The 27,713-nt window shown below is 43.9% G+C and overlaps 2 protein-coding genes across 2 annotated transcripts; one reads left to right on the forward strand and one right to left on the reverse strand.

Moving 5' to 3' along the window:
* Positions 1–4,013: 4,013 nt before the first annotated feature.
* On the reverse strand, positions 4,014–5,183 carry LOC123797091 (WAP four-disulfide core domain protein 10A-like). Its single transcript, XM_045804807.1, has 2 exons — positions 5,093–5,183; positions 4,014–4,162 (listed from the first exon to the last, which is right to left on the reverse strand). Exons 1-2 carry the CDS (start codon positions 5,181–5,183, stop codon positions 4,014–4,016), a joined length of 240 nt encoding a protein of 79 aa, XP_045660763.1.
* Positions 5,184–19,612: 14,429 nt separating this feature from the next.
* On the forward strand, positions 19,613–21,322 carry LOC148108023 (protein WFDC11-like). Its single transcript, XM_087853940.1, has 3 exons — positions 19,613–19,775; positions 20,687–20,836; positions 21,219–21,322. Exons 1-3 carry the CDS (start codon positions 19,667–19,669, stop codon positions 21,320–21,322), a joined length of 363 nt encoding a protein of 120 aa, XP_087710066.1. The 5' UTR covers positions 19,613–19,666.
* Positions 21,323–27,713: the final 6,391 nt, after the last annotated feature.

The following is a 27,713-nucleotide window of genomic DNA, read 5'->3' on the forward strand; positions in this document are numbered from 1 at the left end:
ACGTAGAAGGTAGCTGGGTGATGGTGAGCATGCACTGGGGTGGGCTGGATTCCTGTGGCACTTACACTGCCTTTGCACAAAGAAGGAGGAAGACTGGTGCACACTGACAGAAACACAGTAAATCCAAAGCCATGGGTTCCATGAAGCTATTTATTTATACCTAAAAATATCATTCTAGATCTAAGTGCTCCAGAACTTTGAGATTTGTTCAATGAAAAAAAAAAGGCCTTACTCAGTCCGGTTTTCTAAGCAAGTTCCTTACTTGCTCTTAAAGAGTTAGGATCCTGGGGTTGATAATCTCTTTCTTTGCACATCTCAGGTGCACTAACTGAGCCAGAGGAGAGAAATATAATCATGCCCAGGCTGCGAACTACTCACATACAGAAAGCTGAGTGAATTCTTTGGTTATCTTGACCTAGAGTGTAGGACAATGACAAGGCCCCCAGGCATCACAAAGACACAGAAGGACTGCTGCCCTCAGAATTCAGAATCCTGGGCTTTCCAGATAATGTTAAAGAGGAGAAAGCATTGGACTTAGAGTCAGGAATACTGGTATCTTGTTTCATGTCTGCCCCTTTTACCTGTGGAACCTCAGACAGGAATGTCCCCTCTGTCTCAGTTTTCTTATTGGAACACCAGAGACAATCATCTCCATCTCACAGGAATAGTGTTGACACCGCTTGGGCAGGGAACTCATCCAAGTAAGCCACAAATTAAAACTCATACCTCCAGACCCTTACCCACACTTATCTCTCAAGGTGTTGAGTTGAGTGTGTGCTATAACTGGCTGACAGCTCTTTTATGTGGCCTCGTCTTACTTGGGGAGGGGGAGCAGAGGTCGTGGTCTGGAACCAGGGGCAGAGGAGCAGAGAAACAAAGTTCAAAGGCCTTAAACTTAATGGTGATTTGGGTTGTGGCAGATCTGTAAGTTCTGCCCAGGAACTACATGTTGACCATATCACAGACTCTTTCCTTTGATACTCTCCCATTCCAAAGTATTGTATTTTCTTTGATATGAGCAGGATGGCCTTCTAAGCTAGGAGGAACACTGTGTACCAACACTAAAAACAACAGAATGAATTAAAGAAAACAGAATGAATGGGAACTGAATTATATCTACAGAAAAAAAAATTCTCCTACCAGAAACATCTTGTCAGGAAGAGAAGGGTAATACAAAACCTGCAACTTTAATTAAATAAATATCTGTAAACAAAGGTTTTGACAGATGAAAAGAATACCTTGAATCAGAAATTTAGAAACTCAGCATATATGTAGCAAAAAATCCAGGAAAACATGAAATAAGAGGTAGACAGAACATACAAAAACCAAAGAAGTTAAAGGTCATCTCAGAAATTAAGATTTTTTAAAAAAAGATTTTATTTATTTATGTGACAGAGAGATAGCCAGCGAGAGAGGGAACACAGCAGGGGAGTGGGAGAGGAAGAAGCAGACTCCCAGTGGAGGATCCCGATGTGGGACTCGATCCCAGAACGCCGGGATCACACCCTGAGCCGAAGGCAGACGCTTAACGACTGCACCACCCAGGTGTCCCAGAAATTAAGATTGTTAAAAGATTTCAAGACAGAATAAATTCAAATGAACTGTAAGAGGTATTGAGAAAAAGAATGAAAAAATATAAGAGATCACAAATAAAATGCAAAAGTAAAAACAATGAGAGAGATAAAGATTAATAAAGAAATAGGAGAAAGAAAATGTAAATAAATAAATAATATTGGAGTTTTTGAAAAGAAAACAAGTTACCAATATTAAAAACTAAAATCCAAGAAACCGTTCCATCAATTAAAAAAACCTGAATCCACATAAAAAGGGACCACCATATACCCAGCAACAGTGACCCAGAATATCCTTAGAATTTAGACACATGGTGTCCTCTCATGTAGATTCTTCTACCTTCTCACACCCACTCACTAATGCTTTCCAGGGAGTGAACACTTCCCAAGTTAAGACACTGCACAGACACTACACTCACTGTTGGGTATGCACTCCCAGAGAATGTAATTTTAATGGTAGATTTTAGGCTTAGAAACAACTGCCTCGGGATAGAGCTTTCCTCGAATCCTGCATGTTATGCCTATTCTAATTATATTTGGGTCAATGGGCATTTCTTGGTGGTAGGTCTTGCACTTGGCACCTAAACCCAACCCTTGCATTCCAGAACTTCCTATAGCTCCTTAACTAGGCACCCTGGGTTTGTTATGACACAGACTACTACCAGGAGACGGTGGTGGGACACACTTTGTGGGTGAAGGCATCACTATGGACCCACTTGTGAGCGTGGGGGGCACCCAAAGGATGGAAATGAAGCAGGAGTTGACCATCATCATGGTGTATGAGATGCGCAAGATACTTCTAGAGTCCTGCCATCTGCACTGACATAGAGAAGGAGCATGGCTGGAGCATGAGGAGAGAACAATCACTGCAGAAGCCATGACAGCCGTAGGCCATGTGTTTGTCAGACAGACCAGCCTGATCAACAATTCTCTGCATGCTGGAACTTGGCTTTTTGGACACCCAGGTCATGGCAGAATTCACATTTACTCCCTCCTCTGCCTCCATGAGAGTCAAGGCCTTGCAGGGGTCCCCAATCTTCCACTCGACCTACCATAGAGGCACACAGCTGTTCCATAGGACAGAACATGGAGTGCTGGCCAGGCAAGCACTCCTCCCAGTTGAAGCATTCTAGGTGTAGCCTCTGAGTCCACTGGGGCAGGGTGGAGTGTCCAGAGAGCTCTGTGGAACACAGGCCTGGCCACCAGTTATCACGATGGAGAAGACCAGCAGGTCCAGTAGAATTCATGGTTGAGGGGCTCATGCCAGGGGCAAGGACTAGGTCAGTTGGCAGCATGGTGTACCCACATGGTAGGGAGCACTGATCGTAGACATGGGAGGTCACTCCCTATGTGGGCTCTGGCAGGTAACCTTGCCTCTCTTAATAGTCTCTCCCAGGGTGTTTGGGGCATGGCCAAGCACTGGGAAGATGCTTGCAGAGTCAGGCTATGTGAGGAAGCACTCCTGCAGAGCATGCCCTTACCACCCACCTGTGTCTCATGATGGCTGTGCTACTGGTTGATCATAATCTCTTTCCTAAACTTTCCTGCTCCAAAGGAAGCCCTTTAGGAGAGGTAAAGAATCTCCTCTGATACTAGGAGCCCTGAGATGCTTCTAAGGTGGGCCAGAGGCTCTGGCTCAAGAGAGACAGGTTTCCTCCCCTGGGCAATCCTTTACTGATGCCCAGCAGGAAGCACTGGACTAGAGTGTAACACTAGATGTTAGTGTAGGCATTCACTTCCATGCCCATGGTCTTCCCATAGTGGAAGAGCTGTGAGCAAACAGGAGGTCCAGACAAACATCCTCCTCAAGCCACATCATGACCTCTCACTCTCTTTTGCCTTGAGCATGTCACTTCACTTCCCTCCGATTGGTTTTCTTCATTGTAAAAGGACAGTAATCTGAAACTCACAAGGAAAATGGGAAGAATGGGATGGGGGTGGGTCAAATTTAAGAAGAGGCCTCCCTGGGGGTCTCCTACTCTGTGACCAGGGTCTAGCCTCCACCTGCCTTATGTTTAACTTGACCCTTCTGACCCCAGGCTGAGGAATGTTCTGGTTAGCACTGGAAGATACCACACATGGACAATTTCTGCCCTGGGAGTACTGGTTCGGTGAGCAGATCAACAATGAGGCTGGGCCTCGGGAATCTGGCAGGGGTGCAGGGCCAATGGGAGAGAGAATAGAGAAGAATGACAAGGGGAGAGAGATCAGACACCTGGATCTAGAGAAGGGAGCACTCTGCACTGGGTCCTCAGTGATCACAAACACTGGGAGTAAAATACGCAGATCTGTGGACATTTGTTCTGGTTTATTTGACAGGAACAAACGGTTCAGACTGGTGGAAGGGTGCATTCCTGTTGATATCCTCTTGCCTGGGTTCTGAGGTCCTCATGCCTTGGTGTGAATAGAGGTTTGGGGGAACAGCCCAGCTCCCTCACCCACTCACTGCAGGCTCATGCAAATATTCCCGCAGAAGGTTGAACAGCATATGTTATTTGCTTGACAATCTTGATGATATTCACAGGGGCGTCTGCACATATATATGCTGGTATGCTTTTCACAAACCTTGATTTCCTTGATCAGCTCTATTTCTGAAACAGAGCAAGAGCAGGGTCAGTGCAACCAGATCCCTTGAGAGTACTCCTCTCCTGCTTAAAGCCTCTCCCGAAAACAACAGAACCCAGAACGACACATGACACTCTTGGACTTTTCAGGGAACTCACTCTCTGCCCTTTACCCAATCCTGGTGACGGGTAGTATCTTAAATCCTACATCCCCCAATTTTCCCCCAACAAATCTCAATACCTGGCCTTCTAGGGCCCTCTGTATACTCTGCAACCAGGACCCTGTCTTCCACGTTGATCATGGCCTTGGTGATGCACCCCATAGAGTGTACACTCTGAGAACTCAGCAGAGACTGAGACACCCTGCAGACCCTCCCCACTCTCCAGAACTTGCAGGGTCCAGAGAGGAAGAGGACTTCCCACTCTGCCCCCTCTCTCCTGTCCCTGTCACTTTCTCCAGGGCCCTTGCCTCTTCCCAGAAAATACCACTTGCACTATTTCCCTTCCACTGCCACCATCCTGGTTTCTCTGATGATAACTTTGACTTGACCCTGTGTACCCCAAAATCTGCTTTCCCAAGGTCCTTTCATTCTACACCTCTTCCACCAACATTTCTGGATGTGACGTGTCACATGTGTGCAGAAATCTAAGAACAGTTGTTTGGTTTTTCCCATGTGATTCTCAGCCCATGATGTATCTTTCACTACTGTATGTACTGTTTGTGTCTGGGTATTTGGAACAGAGAATCAAAAGATGTAGGCTCTCCCTCCACCCCCATCACTGTTCCCAGGACTGAGTAAAAGGGCCAGAGGGCCACGGTTTGGGAGGACCCAGAGTCTTCATAATGCTGTGGTCTGAGCAGGATGTGCTTAAAGTTTCAATTCCCAGGTCCTCCTCAGAAGGCACACAGCCGCTCCTGGCCCCCTCCCCCTCCCTGTCCCCTAGTCCATCACCTACTCTGCATCATCTTCAGGCTCCGGTGCCCTCCCTGGGCCTGCGGCAGCAGCACACAGAGGAAGAGGATGAGCAACAGAGCCTGGGCTGGCATGACTCTGAGCAGAGTGGAGAGCGCTCGGTCTGGCACAGACTTCCCTGGAGAGCTGGGTGGTTATCCTGGGCTCCTCCCTGCTTCCACTGACCAAACAAGGAGGCCTGTTTCCTCCCCTTAGCCTGCCCTTACCACAGCCTGTTCTCTGTGGGACTGGGCCTTCTGCAGAGGATTCCTGCTCTCACAGGACTAACCTTCTCCTTTGTAAACAATTTTTTCCTACTTTCTTTTTTTTTTTTTTTTTAGGATGGGGAGAGGAGTTAGATTTTTTTTTATTATAATAATATTTTTATTAAATTATGTTAGTCACCATACAGTACACTTTCTAATTATAAGGTAATTTACAGAAAAAGAGAAAAGTAAAATTTTAAAAAATTATGATAATCTAACTGCAGAGAATTAACATGTGTCTCTTCTTATTACCATTCTATTTTTTTTGCAGATTTAATATAAATAATCTATTGTCTTCTCACATTTGGAATCACCCACCTATTGTTACCCATCTTGTCCTACTCAATTAATGAGGTAAATATTTCACAGTGTGGTTTTCCATGGTTACATACGTCTCATTTAAAATAAATAAATGCCTATTGTCAAGCATTTGCATTATTATCTAGACAATATATTATATTGAGCATTTTAAAAAGTTTTTATTTATTTATTTGTCAGAGAGAAAGGGCAAGAGCTCAAAGGCAGGGGGAGCAGCAGGCAGAGGGAGAAGCAGACTCCCTGCTGAGCAAGGAGCCAGATGCGAGGCTTGATCCCAGGACTCTGGGATCATGACCTGAACCGAACACAGATGCTTAACTGACTGAGTCACTCAAGCAGTCACCCAGGTGTCCCTCTGTTGAGCATTTTCAACCATAAGTCTTTCATTTTTTAGATTAATATAAGAGAGGTGGAATTTATGGGTGTAAGAGTTAAGTAGGTATTTTAAGTATAAGTAAATAAATACACACATGTATGCATGTGTATCTATACCTATATATAAATATATATGGGGGGGCAGAGAACTGGTTTTGTAATTAAACATGTTTAAATCATGTTTAAGTCAACAGAGGATGAGTGTCAATTTCCCCAAAGCTTGTAAGGCACCATGTGGGGAAATAATGGGTAGGAATGAGCCCTCTATTGTCTATAAATATTTGAGTAGCAGAAGAATGTTCACAGGTTTTGTCCTAAAGCAGATGAGGAGTTGAATTCTGACCCCAATATTCACCAGTGTCATAACACCGGGACAGTCCTATGACCTCTATAGATTTAGTTCACTCATCAATTCTTGGCACCTCCATGGTGAAGATGAAATAGGATATCTACAAACACCTTCATAGTACCTGGCAACAGTAGGTGCTCAATGTGGTACATTTGTCTTCTCTCCAATCTTGTTTCCCAACCTCACAAAGCAAGCCCCAGGGACCAGAAGAACTCTCTTAGCTCTTGGTTTATGCTGGGTATTAAGACTTGGCCTAGGAATTGAACTCTTAGAAGAAAAACTTTTGGTCCAGAAGTCGGGGGGATTTGCATACTTACCCAAGCAGATCCGCCAACTCCACGTGGATTGGTGGCAGAGCCAGGAGTAGATATAGGGACTCAAAACAGCCATTTCAAGTGAACTACCTCTACTCTGAAAGATCAGAAAATGTGGGGAGTTTGTTCTGGTTTTATCGAGTGAGGAGGTGAATCCTTAGTTGGGAAACTTTTCCTGTTGTGTGAGGTCAGAGTCAATTACTCTACCTTGTCCTTCAACTTAAGTTATTTCTTCCTGTTGACAGGCTTTACCACCTACTCCCTTGGGGGGCACCCCTCAGCCTTTCCTTCTCCCCTGCCTCCTTGTTTACCCTTGTGACTGTGGACAGATCTCCACAAACTGTCTCCTCTTTCAGTGTTTTTGGGGTGGGATAGTTTTACCCAGAGACACACGATCCTCACTCTTTAACCTGTGGTCAACTGTACAGACCTCCCTATCCAAAAAAGGATTCCTAAGGGATGCTTAAATTTCCATCATCAGCCATTTTTCCTTTGGAAATTGGATCCCTTTACAAATGCAAATACTGTATGATCTCATGTATATGTGGCCAGAAAACAAAGACAGCCCAAGCTCATACATACAAAGAATAGTTTGGGGGTTGCCAGAGGAGGCAGGTAGGGTGTGAGGAAAATGGGTGAGGGGGGTCAAAAGGTACAAGATAAATAAAATATTTATAAATTGTAAGTTATAATACAAATAAGTACTGGGGATGTACTGTATAGCTTGGTGACTGTAGTAAACAATACTGTATTCTATATTGAAAAGTTGCTGGGGTGCCTGGGGTGGCTCAGTTGGTTAATCATCTGACTTCAGTTCAAGTCATGATCTCAGGGTTTGGAGCGCCCCTCCCCCCATTGTTGGGCTCCCTGCTCAGTGGGGTGTCTGCTTCTCCCTCTCCCTCCTCATGTAGGCCCTCTCTGTCTCAAATAAATATATTAAAAAAAATTTTTTTTTAAAGAAATGTTGCTAAGAGAGTAGGTCTTAAAAGCTCCTGTCACAGGGAAGAAATTGTGTAATTGTGTGGTTATGAATGCTAGCTAGATTTATTGTGATGATCATTTCACTATATAAATATTGAATGTATACTTGAAACTACCAAGTTGTATGTCAATTATGTTTCAATTAAAAAATGTAAATACCAGGGTGCCTCAGTGGCTCTGTAAGTTGAGCATTGGACTCTTGGTTTTGCTTGTGTCATAATATTGGGGTCCTGTGATAGAGCCCCACCTGGGCTCCAGGCTCAGCAGGAAGTCTGCTTGGGGTTCTTTCCCTCTCCCTCTGGCCCTCCCCCTGCTCACTCTCTTTCTCTCTCTCTCTCCTTCTCTCTCAGATTAATAGATAAATCTTTCTTAAAAACTGTGAAGACCTGTGGACTAAGGAATCACCAGGATTTCTGGAGAGCTCAGGAATGGGGACCTTACAGTTCTAGAAGAAAACACAGGCACATTATGAATCAAAAATACATGAGCAGGTAGTGTTTATATATATATATATATATATATATATATATATATATATATATATATATATATATTTTATGTGATTATATGTATCCATATATATATATAGATATAGATATAGATATGGATACATATAATCACATAAAATAATGCATGTATATACACAATAATTTGTATGTATGTATACATAAATCTATATCCATATATATGTACATGTATATATACATATGTATATGTGTGTATATATGCAGTTCTGTTTATATGTATATGTGCATATATGTCTGTACATATGTGTGTATATGTCTGTGTATGTATATAAAATATAGAGAACAAAAGCAAGAGCAAAGGTCTGCTGCTTTCCAAATTCTTCATAGCTTTATTGCAGACCAGTCTGAATGATCCAGAGCCAAGTGTGGCAGGAATCCTGGGAGGAACCTCCTTGGCACTTACAGTGACTGTGCTCCTCAAACAGACCACTAAGGAACCCCAACACCTGGGCCAGATGCAGGGCAGGGCTGTGATTGCCCTGCATGGAACGTCATTTTCCAGCCATAGAAAGTGAGGACTTGGGAATCCACAAGTCAATCATTTTAGGTGTGGCACCACTTGCAAAGTTCCCTTCCGTTTGCTCCCACACCTTTGTACCCAGGTCCCCAAATTCTGCCTTTTGTCTCTATACAGTCCACTCTCCTCAGCCAAACCCCAGAATCCTGACGTACATTTCCCACTGTTCAATGCATCTGACGCATCCTGGGAAAAGTCACTTGTACATGGGCGTCTCCAGTCAGTGTATGAAATCTTCCTGGACATAGAGTTTGGAGGAAGGAGGTCTGCTCCTTGGCAGCCTTGGCCCTTGCCCATTTGACTCTTCTTTTTTTCTGATAAGCTCCAAATCATGGGTATGGTAGCTTTTCTCTGATATTTGGTGGGAAAATCCCCCCAGCCCTCAACTCACAAATTTGTGCCAAGATGTGGGTGCTAGATTCCATCACTTCACTTCCCTCATTTACTAGATGGTCATGTGTCTTTCCTAAAGTCCTTCCTATTCAGTCTCTTTTTATCCACATAAAACCCCCAGGGCATTTGGTGGGAGATGGTGTTATGCTTTAATTAGCAAAAGAGAACCAATACAGAGAAAGTATTGGGTGGGACCTTATTAGCACAGAACAAGTCCAAGGCAAATAGGCAGACTGCCCTTCACTGCCCACCTGTGGGTAGACTCAGATGCATCAGATAAAGACTCTAGACTTGGGTCTGTTTGGGTGGCCAGGACTGTGATAAGGTACAAAGTGTTCCTCCTAGTTAGGAGGACATACTGCTCAGATCAAAGAAAACCCAATACTTTGGAATGGGAGAGTATCAAAGGAAAGAGTCTGTGACATGGTCAACATGTAGTTCCTGGGAAACAAACTGAGGGCTTCAGAGGGGAGGGAGGGGTGAGGGATGGGATAGGCCGGTGATGGGTATTAAGGAGGGAAAATATTGCATGGTGCACTGGGTGTTATACCCAAGAAATGAATCATGGAACTTTACATCAAAAACTAGGGATGTACTGTATGGTGAATAACATAATAAAAAATTATTATAAAACAAACAAAAAACCATGTAGTTCCTGGGCAGAACTTACAGACCTTCCACAATCCAAATCACCATTAAGTTCTAGGCCTTTGAACTTTGTTTCTCTGCTCCTCTGCCCCTGGTTCCAGACCACGACCTCTGCTCCCCCTCCCCAAGTAAGACGAGGCCACATAAAAGAGCTGTCAGCCAGTTATAGCACACACTCAACTCAACACCTTGAGAGATAAGTGTGGGTAAGGGTCTGGAGGTATGAGTTTTAATTTGTGGCTTACTTGGATGAGTTCCCTGCCCAAGCGGTGTCAACACTATTCCTGTGAGATGGAGATGATTGTCTCTGGTGTTCCAATAAGAAAACTGAGACAGAGGGGACATTCCTGTCTGAGGTTCCACAGGTAAAAGGGGCAGACATGAAACAAGATACCAGTATTCCTGACTCTAAGTCCAATGCTTTCTCCTCTTTAACATTATCTGGAAAGCCCAGGATTCTGAATTCTGAGGGCAGCAGTCCTTCTGTGTCTTTGTGATGCCTGGGGGCCTTGTCATTGTCCTACACTCTAGGTCAAGATAACCAAAGAATTCACTCAGCTTTCTGTATGTGAGTAGTTCGCAGCCTGGGCATGATTATATTTCTCTCCTCTGGCTCAGTTAGTGCACCTGAGATGTGCAAAGAAAGAGATTATCAACCCCAGGATCCTAACTCTTTAAGAGCAAGTAAGGAACTTGCTTAGAAAACCGGACTGAGTAAGGCCTTTTTTTTTTCATTGAACAAATCTCAAAGTTCTGGAGCACTTAGATCTAGAATGATATTTTTAGGTATAAATAAATAGCTTCATGGAACCCATGGCTTTGGATTTACTGTGTTTCTGTCAGTGTGCACCAGTCTTCCTCCTTCTTTGTGCAAAGGCAGTGTAAGTGCCACAGGAATCCAGCCCACCCCAGTGCATGCTCACCATCACCCAGCTACCTTCTACGTCGTATCCCACCTGTAAGTGGATGACAGAGCATCTGCTTTGTTCATCGGCCTTGCTATGCACGGCTACCTTCAGAGGATCACAAGAGCACTCTGAGCCAGGCTCAAGAACTGGGTATCCTGCCACCTCAACCTGGCTTTCTGGGACAAACTATGTGAGTGATTTATAGGATTTCTGGCACCCTACCATGCTCCTCAGAGATAGTTCACCCTAGGCCTGGAGCTTCACCAATTAGGTTATATCCTTTGGTAGATATCGCCCAATAGTAAATGAAGTCTCAATACCTTCACTTGGCAGTTTTCCTTCACCAAGCCAGGCTGCCAGGGACACGGTTCTGAATGGAGAAAGTTGGAGAACAGCTGTAAGCATGTAAGATGGAAGCCCCCCAACACCTGATCTTTTACATTTTAAAAGCTTCTCTCCTTTGCTTTCTCTCCATGATCTCCTTTTCTTGTTCTTCTCCTCAGGTCTCCTAAATCCAACCTGCTCAAAGTCGATGTGTCAAAGATTCACATGCCTAAAACTTACATTTTTCCAGCTTCTAAATTTCACTTCTTCTGAAAGGAGAATAAGGTTTCAAAGCCCCCTTTGAAGAATTTTGCCCCTTTTAAATGACCTCTAGCAGGACACGTGCATTTGAACAGAGGAATTTTGGTTGATTCTTCTAGAGCAGCGTTGTTCACTAGAACTTTCAGGGATGATGGAAATGTTGTATGTCTGAGCTGTCCAATATAATAGCCACTAGTTACATGTGGCTGTCGAAGGCTTGAAATGACTAGAAGCTAAATTTTAAATTTCATTAAAATCATCACATGTGGGTAGAGTCTACCCTATTGGACAGTGCAGAGGGAGGCTCTTTTGCTTGGGTGGGGGAATGGGATAGACTGGTGATGGGTAGTAAGGAGGTCACGTATTGCATGGTGCACTGGGTGTTATACACAACTAATGAAGCATCGAACTTTACATCAGAAACCAGGGATGTACTGTATGGTGACTAACATAGTATAATAAAAAATAAAAATAAAAAAAATTACAAGAGTGTTTATCTCCCAGTCATACATGCTGCTGGACCTTTTGTGGAAACGTCTCCTTGGACAATAAGTGAGTTGGTTAGAGTGGGAGGGTTGGGCATGGACATGCTTCCTCCCTACTGGTCACCCTCACTCAGAAGCTGTGACATGGGACAGATTCATCCAAATCCTGGTCAAACAAACAGGCAGCATAAGGCAAGGTCCTTCTATCTCCACACCTAGCTGCCATTTAGGGCAAAAAACGCAAGACACCAATGTTGGGGTGGGGAGGCTCCACTTTCCTTCCTTTGCTTTCATTCGGTTCCCCCAAAGGGTCACCCATCAGTTTGTTCATCCGTCTTTTGTCCAAGGCCCTGACTATTGCCTCCTTGGTCTGACGTCTCCATTGGCCCCTTGTCTCAGGCAGACCCAAAGAGACCTGGTCTCCACCTATCTGCCCAATTGCCAAATCTCTTGGGAGAAATTGCTTAAAATGGGTAACTAGTGATCTTAGAGAAAAGAATTTCTGTTCCCGTGGACAGGCACCAGGGTCCTATTAAGTTTGGAAATGGAGGTTCCCAGGAGTCCCTGACTTTTAACCACTTGACTTGTCTCTTCCAGAGAATCCTTTAAATCCATGCTAAACCCCTAGGTTCTAGCTGGCTCACCACTAGTACGGGCTAGAGGATGACTATGTAGTCTAAGAAGTAAGAAGAGTCCTACCTGGCTCCCTACTGGGATGTTCACTTGCCCTGGCCAAAGACCCTTCCATTCTCCCCTTGATCTCTCTATCCTGAGAAGGCTCAAGTGTCTGCCAAATAAACTGATAACCAACCTGAGGGCTAGGCATTGTTTCATACTCCTTTCTTATATTGCTCGTTTCACAACAACCAATAGATGTTCCCATCCCACCATGGGAATAGGTGCCCAACTCTGCCTTCCCTGTTAGACCTATATATTAGTCAGTAGACTCATAGCCCTGGCAAAAATGCAGAGATTTATAAAAACCTCAGTAAACAGAGTAAAAGTTTATTCTCATTCACAATACATTTCACTGCCGATGGTCGGTGAACAACCCCCATGCCATGCGTGGTTCAAGGACCCTGCATCCTTCTGTCTATAACTCCATCATCTCCCAGGGCCTCCACTGCATCCAGCCAGCAGATGGGAGACGAAGGGCAGCATGGAGGCTCCTACAGAAGGGTTTTAATAGCCAGGCCTAGAAGTGGAGCTCTGTTTCCATCCACATTCTATTTGCCATAATGTAGCCATAGGGTCCCCTTCTTTGCAAAGGAAACAGGGAAATACAATCTAGCTGTATGCCCAAGGTCGACAGAAAGCAGGATTTGGTGAACTCATGGCAGTCTCTGAACCGTATACTTCTGCAAAGCCAAACTCCTCAGCAAGACCCAAGACCCTGGCCTCCGCCTCACTCTCCAATGGAACGAGCACCTCCCTGTCATTAGAGAAGGCATTCCTGCCCTCGGGGTGGGCACTCTGAGCCCCCAGAACGATTCCTCCTTCTGCAGTCTCCATATCCTCTCACTCCCACCTGTTTTGTCTGCCTGGTAGTGTTACCTGGGTAATATTATTCATACCCTGAGATGTCTACTCCTGCCAGGCAGGCTTTCCAGCCCATCCTGTTCCCCTAGATTGTATCTGCATTTCTACCATCAGTATCTTGAAGATCATTTAAAAAGTATAACTTCCCTTGGATGAGAAGATTATAAAGTCCCTACAATGTATTCATATCTGTGCCTCTTCCTGAGAATGAGGTATTTTCATTTAGATGGGATGAGTCAGCACGTCACACTTACCAACTGTAGACCCCATGGAAAGGTTCCAGAATGGGATACAGCAAAGACCAGTGCCAGGCAAGGGATTAAGACTTAAGGGAACACTGGTCAGTGCCCTAGAGCTCTGAGTAAGGAAAAGGCAGAAGGACTCAGGGGCTCAGGTAAACATCCTTCAGGAGTGGGGTTTTGTCTTAACCTTCAGGGATAAGGAGCACTTGGAGCTCGATTGAGTGAAAGTGGTTATTCCTTCCTGACCAAAGAAGTAGAGAAGAACAAGAGGTTAGGGACCCCCCAGGGGAAGGACCAGGGAAGAGGAACCTGTCCACTTGAGGAACCTGGATATTATAGGGAAGAAAAAGCAATTTTCCTCTAGCCTTCTGGGTTCCTGGCTGAGACCCCCTGCAATAAGAAACAGATTAGCAGGAGAAAAAGAAACAAGAGCTTACTAACATGTGTATCTCCACTATACATGGGACAGACCAGGAAAACCGAGTCACTGCCCCAAATCGTCCAAGCCATCTTCTTAAATACCATCTTCAGCTAAAGACAAAAGATGTGGAAAGGAAGGGGAAGGCCAGTTATGCAAGGTCAACCAGGAGGGCACAGTGAACAATGGTATGGTTGTTATGCAGATTTCTGCTACAGGCTCCATTGATAAAGAGTTTCTAGAGGTTGAAAGTGATCCCTCTCTAAGACCACTTACAGAAAGAAAGACACCCTTACAAATGGGTATTTCCCTCGTCCATGTCGATGTCTCCTATGAAGGGGAGCAAATATTGCCAGGCCAAGTTCTGCCTCTTTGGCATACCGATTATTTGAAGCCGGTTAGTTTTAAGAAACAGCAGACGCAGGTGAAGCTCTGAAAACCGAAAGAAGTTACCTGTTTGTAAGAGACTGTCTAAGGCAATCCTGGGCCATTGAGAGGTGGAAGGGGGAGAAGATGTGTTGCCCTAGGTGAGCAGTTGCTTAACTTTGGAGTTTCTACTTTCTTTTTTCTTTTTTTTTTTTTTTTGAGTTTTGACTTTCTTATTTAAAGACATCTTCTCCTATTTTCCTCCCTTTGAACATCAGAAGGCATTGTATTCAGTTCATCCGGGGCATTCCGAAAAGGATGTCATTTTAAGGGGGACCGTTAGTTCCTTGACAATCAGAATATCAGAATTGTACACTTTTGGTCACCTCTTCTATTTCTCTTTCTACTTGGGACAGAAATGGGAGCACAGCTGTAGTAAGAGGGTAGAGCCAAAGAGTGCACCCCTAGATGAAGCCGCTCATCCTAAGCATCCTGGAAGTAGTTGCTTTTCCTCTGTGGGGGCTCAGAATGTCCTCAGCCTCTGCACCAGCGCGTCTGGGCTCCAGGGCCATACCCAGCAGCTCTGGGGACTTCCCTTCACTATCATGGTGGCACTTCATACTCTTTTGGATTAGGGAGCCCTTTTCCTAGATCCTACCTCTCCCTCTTTGTTAACGACCTCATTTTGGTAACATACATGCCACAGGAGCTTCCTGAGAGAGTACCTGAGAAACGAGTAAAATAGAGACTTCTTATGCCTCCATTCTACATTAATACCACTGTGGCTGGATACATTTCAACTACGTGATGACAGCAGCAACAAAGAAAATAGTGGCTTAAATAAGGCAGGTCAATCTTTGCTCACGTGGAAGAGTCAGGTATTAGGGATCCAGAACAAGTTTGGGGACAACACAAAACCATGGAAGACCCAGGTGCCTTCACCTTTTTGCTCCATCACCCTTGACATGAAGTTTCCATTTCCAAGATCGTCACGTCATGACCTACAAGGTCTAAGCAAGATATTAAATATGCCCCTCACTCGAGAATGACATTCAGACAGGTTAAACGTTAAATCGAAGTAAGAAAATTTCAGCCACAGCAAACTAGAGGAAAATGCAGTACGGTATTTCTCAAAACGGGCGGAGGAAAGACTCTGTGACCTTAATAATAAAAATGGCACTATGGTGCAGCATTTTAAAAAGTATTAATCGAGTTATGGTTTTTCTTTTTCTGCAAGTCCTTGTTTTTCCAACAAGCACTTTGACCATGAAATTAGGACATGAAGCTGAGGTTTATTTCCCCAGGGAAAAGGGATCACAAAATAAACCAGGAAGGACAGAGTCGTGGTCATGGATCTGAGGGCCACAACAGTTTTGAAAGCTATTATTGCTCGTTGAGAGAGAAAAGTTGTTTTTCAGTGTTTGTCTTGTGTTTGAAATGACAAAGACTCACCTTGGCTCTCACAAGTATGGACCTCAAACCATAAACCTTGGAATTAGGAATAAAGCTAAATAACCTAAGAACGGATCTAGTCCACTGCAAAAGGTGTAAACGTCTGAGCAGTCGGCAGGAAGGAGAACCCCGGAGGAGTGAGTTAGGAAGAAACTGAAACACCCAGATAGGTTAGGAAATCCTAACACAGAAATGGGATCACCAGTTAAACAGGGTATTTGATTACAATTTTTGTTTTCTATTGCTGTTGTACCAAGTCACCATGAATTTAGGAGCTTAAACCACACAAATTATTATCCCACAGTTCCCTAGGTCCGAAGTCCCACACGGGTCTCATGCCTTCCAGTGAAGGTGTCAGCAGGGCTGTGCTCCTTTTAGTGTTTCCTCTCTAGAGGGAAGGATCCATGTGTGTGTTCCTTCCGATTGTTGGCAGAATTCAGTTCCTTCAAGACCTAAGACTGAGGTCTCCGTTTCCTTGCCGGCTGTCAGCTGAGGGCCGTTTTCAGCTTCTAGAGGCCACTCACATGCTTTGGTGTGGGCTCCATTCCTCCATCCTCAGAGCCAGCAAGCGCCAGGTGGGTCCTCATGCTTCAGCTCTTAGCTTCTTCTGCTGCTCTTTAACCCACTGCAGCCAGGAGACATTCCCTACTTAAGGACTCTTGGTTACACTGGTCCCACCTGGCTCCCCATCTCAAGGTCCCTACCCTTCATCACATCTGCAAAGCCCCTTTAGCACCTCAGGTCAGGAAGTAGGTGCCGGGCCTGAGACATGGGCATGGTTATCCTCTTTACCTCTGCTTACACTTAAAACCCGTTGTGAGAGAGGGGGTGCCTGGGTGGTTCAGTTGGTTAAGTGACTGCCTTCGGCTCAGGCCATGATCCTGGAGTTCTGGGATGGTCCTGCACTGGGCTCCCTGCTCAGCAGGGAGTCTGCTTCTCCCTCTGACCCTCCCCCTCTCATGTACGTGCTTTCTCACTCTCTCTCTCTCTCTTCTCTCTCTCAAATAAATAAATAAAATCTTAAAAGAAATGATGTGCGAGGGAAAAAAACACATTAATACGCAAGGGAAAGAGAACAGGAGAGAAAACAGTAAATAAGCATTTTCAACACACTGAAAGCTAGAAAGGAATGGCTAACTAGTAAGTATCTTACTTCATTAGAGAAGAGGAAACCAAACTGCCTGGTGGATATGTCCCGATTCATGCCAGTCTGGATGAGGACTGCAAAGCCAGCTCATGTAACCAAAGAACTACAACGTCTGAGAAGTGAGCCATCAGGTGTCTGAAGGTGGGGAGGTGGATGTTGTTGAAAAGACGTTGTTATGATACAGACGTAGTGAAGAGAAGGGCCATATGCACCCCAATGTTCATAGCAGCATTGTCCACAATAGCGAAATTGTGGAAGGAGCCGAGATGCCCTTCAACAGATGACGGGATTAAGAAGATGTGGTCCATAAATACAATGGAATATTACTCAGCCATCAGAAAGAACGATTACCCAGCATTTGCGGCAACATGGATGGGACTGGAGGAGATTATGTTAAGTGAAATGAGTCAAGCAGAGAAAGACAATTATCATATGGTTTCACTCATTTATGGAACATAAGAAATAGCAGGAAGATCGGTAGGAGAAGAAAGGGAAGAAAGAAGGAGGGATAAACAGAAGGGGGAATGAACCATGAGAGACTTTGGACTCTGGGAAACAGACTGAGGGCTTCAGAGGGGAAGGGGGTGGGGGATTGGGTTAGGCTGGTGGTGGGTATTAAGGAGGACACGTATTGCATGGAGCACTGGGTGTTACACGCAAATAATGAATCATGGAACACTACATGAAAAACTAAGGATGTACTCTATGGTGACTAACATAACATAATAAAAAATTATTATTAAAAAAAAAGAGGTTGGGGGCGCCTGGGTGGCACAGTCGTTAAGCGTCTGCCTTCGGCTCAGGGCGTGATCCCGGCGTTATGGGATCGAGCCCCACATCAGGCTCCTGTGCTAGGAGCCTGCTTCTTCCTCTCCCACTCCCCCTGCTTGTGTTCCCTCTCTGGCTGGCTGTCTCTCTGTCAAATAAATAAATAAAATCTTTAAAAAAAAAAAAGAAAAGAAAAAAAGAAACAGTCAAAACTTGCTTTTATTCATTGTCTTTATTTTCTGTATGTATATTCAGCAGTCTTTCGCCATTCTCAAATCTCTTGAAACTCTTCTGCACTCTCTGGAATTCGATGTCTTCACAGAAGTACCTCAAGGCCCTCTGCCTTCTTCCTGAGATATTTGAAGATATCCAACAGGATTTGCTGTATCAACCCAGTGCTTGACTTCCTCCCACAGTGATCATGGTTATCATTGTACGTACGTATTTCTCCAGCATTCAGAAATACTAGGCCATGCCCTGGTGACTCACTACAGCTTTCTAGGGCCTACAGAACTTTCATAGTTTATTTTCTTGTGCACAGAAGAATCATGAAAACATTTTATGTAGTTGGACTTGGGTGTGTTCACTGTTCAAATGCTGAACACTTAGCAATTTTACTTCTAATATTGTGGGCTTGTTCAGGCCCCTTGGCTCATGCCAACCAAATTCATAAGGTTTCAATTTTGTAGAAGATGTTTTCACTTAGTAATGTGGGGATGATGATATTGATAACGCACCATATGCGTAAACAATGTGAGTACAGAACAAACTGAAGTGTGAGGCAGGGACTATACATCCTCTTGCCTGCGTTCACAGACAGCTTAAACACTTTTGAATGCACAGTTCCTTAGAGTAAGTTTTTTAATTCTGGATAGATATGATGCAGGTAAAGTCAAACTGTTACTTTTAATCTCTCCAATGGGTCCACACATGGATTTTTTTTTTCTCAGACAGTGTGATGGAACTTCTCTGTTACACGCCTGGACTTCCACAAAGCTCTGTCTTCTGTGGGTAATTGTCTAAATGAGTGTTCTCCATTGGCCCCTGGACTGTGGCTGAGGGGATTAGAGTCAGTTCTCAGGCCATGTCAGGGTCCCATCCCAAGACTGAGGTCTCTATGCTAATGTCCCAATCCATGGCTGAGACTCCTCCTGGGTTGCTTAGCATATGGTGCTGGATCCACAGCTTCTCCAAGGTACTTTGGTCTGTGGGTGGATGCCAAGTTGTTGTGTGGAGGTCAGGGAGGGGGAGTTCAAACAGGGGGTCTTATTCAGGCATCTTGCTGAGGTCACTCTCAAAATGGATCTTAAAGGAATTGAGTGATAAAATTAGTGTACCCACAAAAATTGTAAGTTAAGTATGCTTTAAAAATGAAATGTGCTGGTATCATTTAGGAGCTAATTCTTATGAAACACAGAAGATGTTAGTTGAAAGTCTGGCTTAGAAAAAGTTGTTCCACTTCAAATTTTGTAATCGGTTTTTAAAAGTCTCTGGTTATTTTTAAATTTTAATTTCCTTACATTACTGATACTCTTAAATGGATTTTAAAAGATACTAAAATACGTAAATAATAAATATGTATGATTTTTTGTTGGAAAGTCAGTTCTAAAGCTGTTTTTCTATGAAAACAAATGATACTGTTATCTCTCTAGGTAATGGATAACTGATCATATCTTATTAATTTCCTTTGTAATTCTGTGTTTTTCAAATTTCTAAAATAAGAAATGATAAGTTATGAAGAATTCATTCCTGCAATGAGAGGAGTAGAAAGTATAAGAGAAGGGAAGAACCTCGGGAGACAACAATGCCCAACCAAGGAGTGGTGCCTGGAGGAGAAGAGGTAGAACCAGATGGGCGGTGAGAGACCAGTCACGTGTTCTCCCAGCTCCACACCCCAAAGCCCTTCTCTACCCCCTGCAGGACCTAGTAAAGTCCTGGGTCTCCTGCCAGGCACACACTCAGACATCCAGAGTTAACATCATGAAGTGGTTGGTTCTCCAGCTGCTGACACTCTACTGCCTGTTGATCATGCCAGTGACAGGAGGTATGGGAAGAAAACGCGTGCCTGTAGCTAAGCGTCCAGATTTCAGTAGGTATTCTAGTTGAGCTTTAAAATGAAGAGGGGGTAGAAAACAAGGAATGAGGGACTGGCATATATGATAGCACTGGTTCGTCTTTTATGCCAGGATACCTGAGGAAAGGTGAATGTGTAGTTCTCAAGTTTGACAGTCTCCTGATGATATGAGAAAGGATGTTTTTATGTGTGTGTGGGGATTGTGGTGGCTACATGGTGTTTTTGCTGAGGAGGATCCATAGCAGTGGAAAGCTCCACAGGGTTCAAAGCCTGCATGGATGTTGCCTAGCTTGACCCACCAGGAGCTGCTGTCCTCCAGTTAGGGGCTCCAAGGAAGAGCACCAAATTGGGAAAGGGGTACTCGTTATTTCTTGAAATGTGCCCTTTGTTTAGGGAATTGAGTATTTTAGAATATTGGGCATGGCAAGGAGAAATAAAATGGGTGCTTGACCAAGAGAAGTTTGGAATCGCTAGGGTGAAAGAATTGAAATCAGCAGAACTGAGGGGAGAGTAGTGGGTCCATAACTGGTGGCAAAGGTTTCTGGGGAACAGCTAGGTTTGGAGGGCTGTCTCAGCCAGACAGGGAAAAGTACAAGACAGTTCCTCCTATTGTCTGGGACTCTGTTCTTCCCACTCTGTAAAATGAGAGCAGGAGACCAGAGGATCTCTTGGGCCTCTTTGTTCTGATAACTGGGTTTCAGGACTCAGGTCCTGTGATGTTTAATTCCATGGAGGTGACTTCATGGTTGCTGGATTTGCTAGGGAGTGGGAGCTGGATTTTGACTCTAGGGATGGAAGAGACCACCCAGATCCCTAAGCAGGCAGAAGAAGAGAAACAATGGAGTCTGTGATGGGGCCTTAAAGGGGCTGATAATAGTGAGAAAAACTCTTCTTCTTGGAGTCACTGGTCATGTGTCCCTTCTCAGTTTTAGTGCACCCGAAGCTGAGAGACTGCTCAAGGAATCCCAGATTCTTTGAGTGCCACAGAAAATGCACATATTCCTGGCATTGTGCTACTGGCTATGAATGCTGCTTGTCCGTCTGTGGAAAAATCTGCTTGAATATCAGACAAATTGGTAAGATCTAATATTCACCCCTCTCTTGACATTAGGTTCTCAAAGACTATGGAATCCCTAACTGTGAGAGAACAGACGGAAGGAGTCTATGCCTCCCCAGTTCTGGTACCCATTCCAAATTGGGATCCCTACCTCTTCCCCCAAGCCCAAGCCCCCATTGTCCACTTGTAGGCCTGCCTGATTTATCCAAACCTCAGGAGATCTGACATTTATGTCTCTTTGCTCACTGAACTTACAACATCTTGAGAGAAGTCTTGTATAGGCATCTCCTAAACCTCAGAAATATCCCTGCCCACAGGAATTGGGTGAATCTGTTACCCTCAAAGAAATGTGTTTCAACACACTGTATGGCAACTGAATACCTACCCCTTCTTTCTTCCAGAGACTTTCATTGAGGACACTTCACCCAGCACCGAGGTAGAAACTACTTTGTATCCCACAACCACCAATGAGAGTTGGATACAGACATCAACTAATTCTACCTGAAGTCCAGTGGTACCATCGTCTAGTCCCACCTGGGAGGCAAGGGGAGGGAGGATGAGGGGTCCCGGGCAATGTCTTTCCTCCTTGCCAACCCTCTTCCCAGATCCATTACATTATCAGCCTCATTTCCCTGAAGAATAAACTATGGCAGTAACCCAGAACCTCTGTCTCTTCTTCTATAGTTCCAGTACCATTCACTCCCTCCACCTTTTACCTAAGCCCCCAACCCCTGCTTCCCAGTGGATTTCCCTGCCTTCTCACCATTCAGAAGGTAGAACTACTTAGCCAAGACTCCTGGACTCTCTTTTTCATTGACTACCATCTCTGGGGGAAACTGTTTATGTGTGGGATGATCTGGCTAAAGAAAACACTGTCCCTCTGGGTTCCCTGACCTTCTCAGTGCAGCCTTTCTTTCCTTATTTGAGACCTGTGATTCTAGTAGGTTCCCACAAGTAGCCACCCTTTTAACTAATCCAGGAAGTACACTCTTCCTTACAGGTGACAGCAGCCATGGTCTAGAATTGAAAGGAAATGCCATCGGCCTCTCCAAAGTCTCCTTTCAGACATTGCCTTGTTAGCATTATTTACTCAATCACTCAGAATTTATAAGAATATTTTCAAATATAAATACTCCTAGAAAGAATAGGCAATATTTATAGGGTTATAACGAGACTACATTGTGCTCAGGCTTGTGGCAAGGACAACTCCATATGAGTGGAGGTGTGACTATCTGTTGGCATACAGCCCAAAGAAGAGTTAAGTCTTATTATCCAAACTAGCAGAAACCAGGGTGGGGCATGGCAAGAAGGGATGAATGGAATATACAGTCAGTACCTGAAGGTATAAATACAGAGGGTTCATTATGGGCATCATGGTATCAGGTTTCCTGGAAGAAGAGGTGCTTGGTCCCACCATGAGGGATAGGGAAGAATTAGAGTAATGAAATGAATGAAAGCTAGTTTTTCTCCATGACAGGATTAAATATACACTGTGGGGAGAAGAAAGGGAACTTGGAGGAAAGGAAAAGTTGTTACCCTATCCTCCTCCTGCCCCCAACACCAACAGATGAAGTTGTGGACATGGTTTCATCATGAATTTGGTATTAAGCTCTGTGACCCTAGGATACTATAATTTATTAACTTCTCCATTTTAGAGTCTGTTGTTAAAACCTTAAAACCTGCAGAGCAGAAGTATTTTTTGCTAAAATTAACAAAGGAAAACAAATAGGCACCAACAGGTGGCTGATCCTACTCAAGTCCACTCAGCAGGTTGATGAGAAATAGATATGTAGACCTCATTCTCTAAATGCCCCTGTACTCGAGTTTTCTGAAATAGATATATGTCAGGGGCCAGAGGTGTTCTTTTTTTTTTTTTTTTAAGATTTTATTTATTTATTTATTTATTTATTTATTTATTTATTTGACAGAGAAAGACAGCCAGCGAGAGAGGGAACACAAGCAGGGGGAGTGGGAGAGGAAGAAGCAGGCTCCTAACAGAGGAGACCAACGTGGGGCTTGATCCCAGAATGCTGGGATCACGCCCTGAGCCGAAGGCAGACGCCCAACGACTCCGCCACCCAGGCACCCCCAGAGGTGTTCTTAAAATAAGGAGTCTAGGGGGGAATAGGGTTGGAGAGGGACATTGTGCAGAAAGAGTGATAACTGAGATGGGCGAAAGAAGACAGGTCCATAGAGTTCTCCTGGACTAATAGGGGGTGATTGCCTTAGGACAAAACCAATGAACTGTTTCCTGATAAGCAATTAGCATAAAGAAGCAGTTGAGAAAAACTCTATAGCCACCAGGCAGATAGGACACTCTTAATCAGTCAGTGCATTAAAGAACACAGTAGGCCTTTGCGCTTGGGTGTCTCATTTCAAAGCCCAGAGTTAACCCATTCTGGAAGCATAATTGAGAGGTGACCAGTATCCAAATGTGGGGCTGGGAGACCCCAAGTGGTCTCATTTTGCTTTCTTGGAAGGATTAGTCCCAAATAAACTGGCCTGCCATTGCCAGAAGTATAATTGACCAGCAGATAATTTTAACATACTTTCTAGCAACTGATAGATTAGGAAGACAAAGCAAAACAAAATAGAACAAACCCAGTAAGGATCTAGAAGATTTGAACAACACAAATAGAAAGTGGCTAACTTATATCAAAATAAATTCAGCATTACTGTGGAATATACATTCTTTACAAGAGCAAATGGTACATCTTTATAAGTCTCAACAAATGTCATGAAATTGAAATCAAATCGACCGCAGTAGAATTAAACAAGAAATGAATATAGAAAAGTGGATAGAAAAATTTTTCATATGAGTAAAAATTAAGGAAAGGAATTCTGAGGAATCATGGATCAAAATGAAATTATGATAGAAAATATTTTGAATCAAAAAATGAATATGATATATCAAAACATATACATACAGAATGTTGTCCAACAAGTGGCAACATAAGAGACCTCAACCTCTGTACCCCCACAAAGATCAATAATTATACAGCTATCCATGAACAGAAACAGTTTTAGAAGACCTCTGGAGTCCATATAAGAAACTTCAGCAACACAGGGGGAAAAAACACCTGAAATTAATTGTATAGGAAGAGATGGTAGTACAGCTACATTTGCCTGCATCATCCCACCCCTGGGCCAGCAGTGCTCCATGCCAAGGAGAAAACTCCAGTTAGAGTTCCCTTCATCAGGGAAGGGAGAGCAGGGGGAGCCACAGGCCCCCCGCCAGCCTTTTGGGGTATCACACAAAGGCTTTGGTTTTACCCCACAAAGACCAAGAAAGCTGAGACATAGAAACAGCTAGGAACAAGGATGAAAAGTAGTAGCAGCCATGGAACTGGAGGGGATAATGCTAGGTGAAATAAGTCAAGCAGAGAAAGACAATTATCATATGGTTTCATTCATATGTGGAACATAAGGAATAGTGCAGAGGACCACAGGGGAAAGTAGGGAAAACTGAGTGGGAAGAAATCGAGAGAGGGAGACAAACTATGAAAGACTCTAGACTCCAGGAAACAAACTGAGGGTTACAGAAGGGAAAGGGGTGGGGGGAGGGGCAACTCGGTGATGGGTATTAAGGAGGGCACCTGTGGTGATGAGCACTGGATGTTATATATAACTAATGAATCGTTGAACACTACATCAAAAACGAATGATGTATTATATGTTGGCTAATTGAACGTAACAAAAAAGAGTAAATGTTTGGTAGAATTCTCCAGAGGAAAAATAAATAAATAAAACAAAATAAAATAATAAAATACACGCACTAAAAAAAAAAAAAAAAAAAAAAGAAGAGTAGTAGCAGCCCCGCAGTGGCAGTGACTGTGGCAAACCATGACCTGCCCTACAAGTAAATCCAGCAGATTTGCCACTGAAGAAACCAATGGCCAGCATGGCAGCCACAGAACCCTGTGGATTTCACTAGCTTTCGCCACACGAGTATTGGCATTCACTTTCACCAGCCACATGAGTCTCTACCCTCTTCTTACCCTCTGCCCACCTGGGACCCTGTGGATTTCACTAGCTTTCGCCACACGAGTATTGGCATTCACTTTCACCAGCCACATGAGTCTCTCCCCTCTTCTTACCCTCTGCCCACCTGGGGCCCAGGAACTGCATCGGTAGTCAATCCAGCCTCTGCAGCTGTGCAATTGTAAGATGGCAGTCTAGACCCCCATGACTGACCCCCACTGGAGTGAAGTATGCATGCTTGGCACTGGCCCCTCTCCCTGTGACAGGCCTCCACTAAAGTCCACATGCCCCAGAGAAACCGCAAAGCCACAGAAAGGCATGCTGACCCTCAGGGCTGCTGCAACTGCTTGTGGTCCTGGATCAGGCCCTGTCTTCAGTCACTGGCCTCTACCATGGCAGCCATCTACAGACAGTCTCTCCTGCTGTGCAGCTGCACACCCCTGGTCCCACCCCCACCACAGATCTTCCCTGCCAGGTTCTAAGACTTAATGTACAGCATGTTGACTCTAGTTAATAATAGTGTACTGAGTATTTGGAAGTTGCTGAGAGCAAATCTTAAGTGATCATCACAAGCTTCTTGAGTCTATAAGCTTATGTCTTCCAACATATTTAGAAATTTTCAGTCATTATTTCCTCAAACATTTTTTCAGCATTGTACTCTTCTTCTCTCCTTCCAGGCCTGTGGCATAGATGTCAGAACTTTGGTTATTGTCCCATAGGCTCTGTATATGTTTTTTTAGTATGTATTCTTTGTTGTTCAATCTGTTGTTGCTCCTATCTCTGTCATGTGAATTCTGATATTAAGCCCATTTAATGAGTACTTAATCTCAGTTATTATGTTCTTTTCAGGTTACCATTTCCTTCTCCTTTATGCCTTCGATTTCTTTGCAGAGACTTTCTATTTTTCCATCAGTTTCAAGGGTGTTCTTGATTACTTGCTTCAGAATTTTTATAGTAGCTGCTTTAACGTCTTTGTCAGATAATTCTGTTTATCTCATCTTGAAACTGGAATCTGTTGGTAGCCTTTTGCCATAGGAGTTGATGTTTTCCTTTTCCTTCATATGTTCCATAATTTTGGATTCTATCCTGGACATTTTGAATGTAATAAGACTCTGAGTCTTGCATACACCCAATGGTGAACGTTGATACTGTGTTTTGAAAAGTAATTGAAATGGTTAGGTTTAGGCTGAAAAGTTCAACCTGTCTTGGGCCGGTTGTGTTCCAATGTCAGTTCAGTTTTTCAAAGCCTCTGTTTGCGGTTCATTTAGTGCCTCCCTGCATATGCACCACCAAGTGGCTAGTCTGGGACCTAGGTGTTGGTGTATCTTTTGGTTCATTTCTCCAAGTATGTCAGCGAGGATCATATCCGTGCATGCACAGCTTGGAAGTGAACCCAGGAATAAATAAACCACGGTACATGTTTGCTTCCTCAAGTTCTTCCCTCGGTGATCTCCCCAGTGCCTTCTGTTTCCCTCAGGCTCCAAACAGCTTGGGCTTTGGTTACCCTGCTCTGCGAGGCCCTTCCACAACTACATCTGTATCCAGAGCCAAGTGATGAGAGAACAAAGAGAGAAAAGAGAAACAGGGACAACAGGGGCCACCCGCTCTCTTAGAATTACAGCTGCACCCAACAGAGGAAGATTTCCCTTCTCTCACAGTCTTGGCTTCTTCCAATCCTGATTCCAGCTGCTGCCCGTCACTACTATAGATTTTCTTAGGGACTAGGACACAAAGAAGAATTATGGGGTGCCCAGCAGGCTCAGTTGGTACAGCACGCAACTCTTGATCTTGGGGTTGTGAGTTTGAGCCCTGTGTTGGGTGTAGAGATTACTTAAAAATAAAATCTTTAAGAGAAGGAGGAAGAGGAGGAGGAAGGGGAAGAATCAAGAGAAAGAGAAGAAACCAGGGGATTTCTGCACTTCTTCTGGGCATTGCTAGTTCCCTTTCCTATGACTCGAGTCAAAATTAGATGGTTTCTCCTGACATTCTATCTGTGCCTTAGTGCTTCTTTTCAGGTTGGCCAGGGGATACGAGAGGGAGAAAAATCCCAGTAGACTCATCACCAACAGCGTGGTCCTTGAATTCTAGCCTTCTTTCCCATCTGCCTGTTAGTACTGACTTTCCATTTTTTATAGCTGTATTCAGTGGGACAGTCAAGGACCCAGAACCAGGGAATAGTATTTATCCCTGGAAGTGGGCTCACTTTTCCTTCTAATTAGGTCTTTAGTGTGGAAGTTTGTGTTAATCTGATCTGATGGCAACAATAGCTCAGGTAAAGTGAAAGAGAACATAAATATCACCAGAATATTAGGGCACCTGCCTGGATCAGTCGGTGGAGCGTGTGACTCTTGATCTTGTGGTTGTGAGTTCAAGCCCTATGTTGGGTGTACAGATTACTTAAATAAAATGCTTTTAAAAATCGTCAGAATATTGAAAAAGTACCAAGTAGAATACCTAGAAATAAAATATATAACTGAAGTAAAAAGCAAAAAGAAAGAAATTGCTTGACTCACCAAGGATTACTCAGGAGCAACAACAAAAGCTTAAGACAGTAGTAATATATTTTTTACGTGCTGGCAGAAAACTGTTAATCTAGTTCTGAATACCTCGGGGAAACTTCTTTGTATTTAAAAGAATTTTACCCAGCTTTCTTGAGGTAGATCGACACATAAAAATTGTATAGATTGAAGATGGGTATCATAATTTTTGATATAGGTACATATTGTGAAATGATCACCATAATCAAGGGAGTTAACACATCCATTACGTCACATAGTCATCTCATTTTTTATGTGTGGCGAGAACACTTAACATGTACTCTCTTAGAAAATTTCAAGTGCACAACACAATATTATTACTTACAGTCACTATGCTACACATTGGGTCCCCCGACCTTACCCACGTTCTAACTGGAG

Source organism: Ursus americanus, chromosome 22 (assembly GCF_024610735.1).
Source record: "Ursus americanus isolate L20-20 chromosome 22, mUrsAme1.1.p, whole genome shotgun sequence".
NCBI classification, from domain to species: Eukaryota; Metazoa; Chordata; class Mammalia; order Carnivora; family Ursidae; genus Ursus; species Ursus americanus.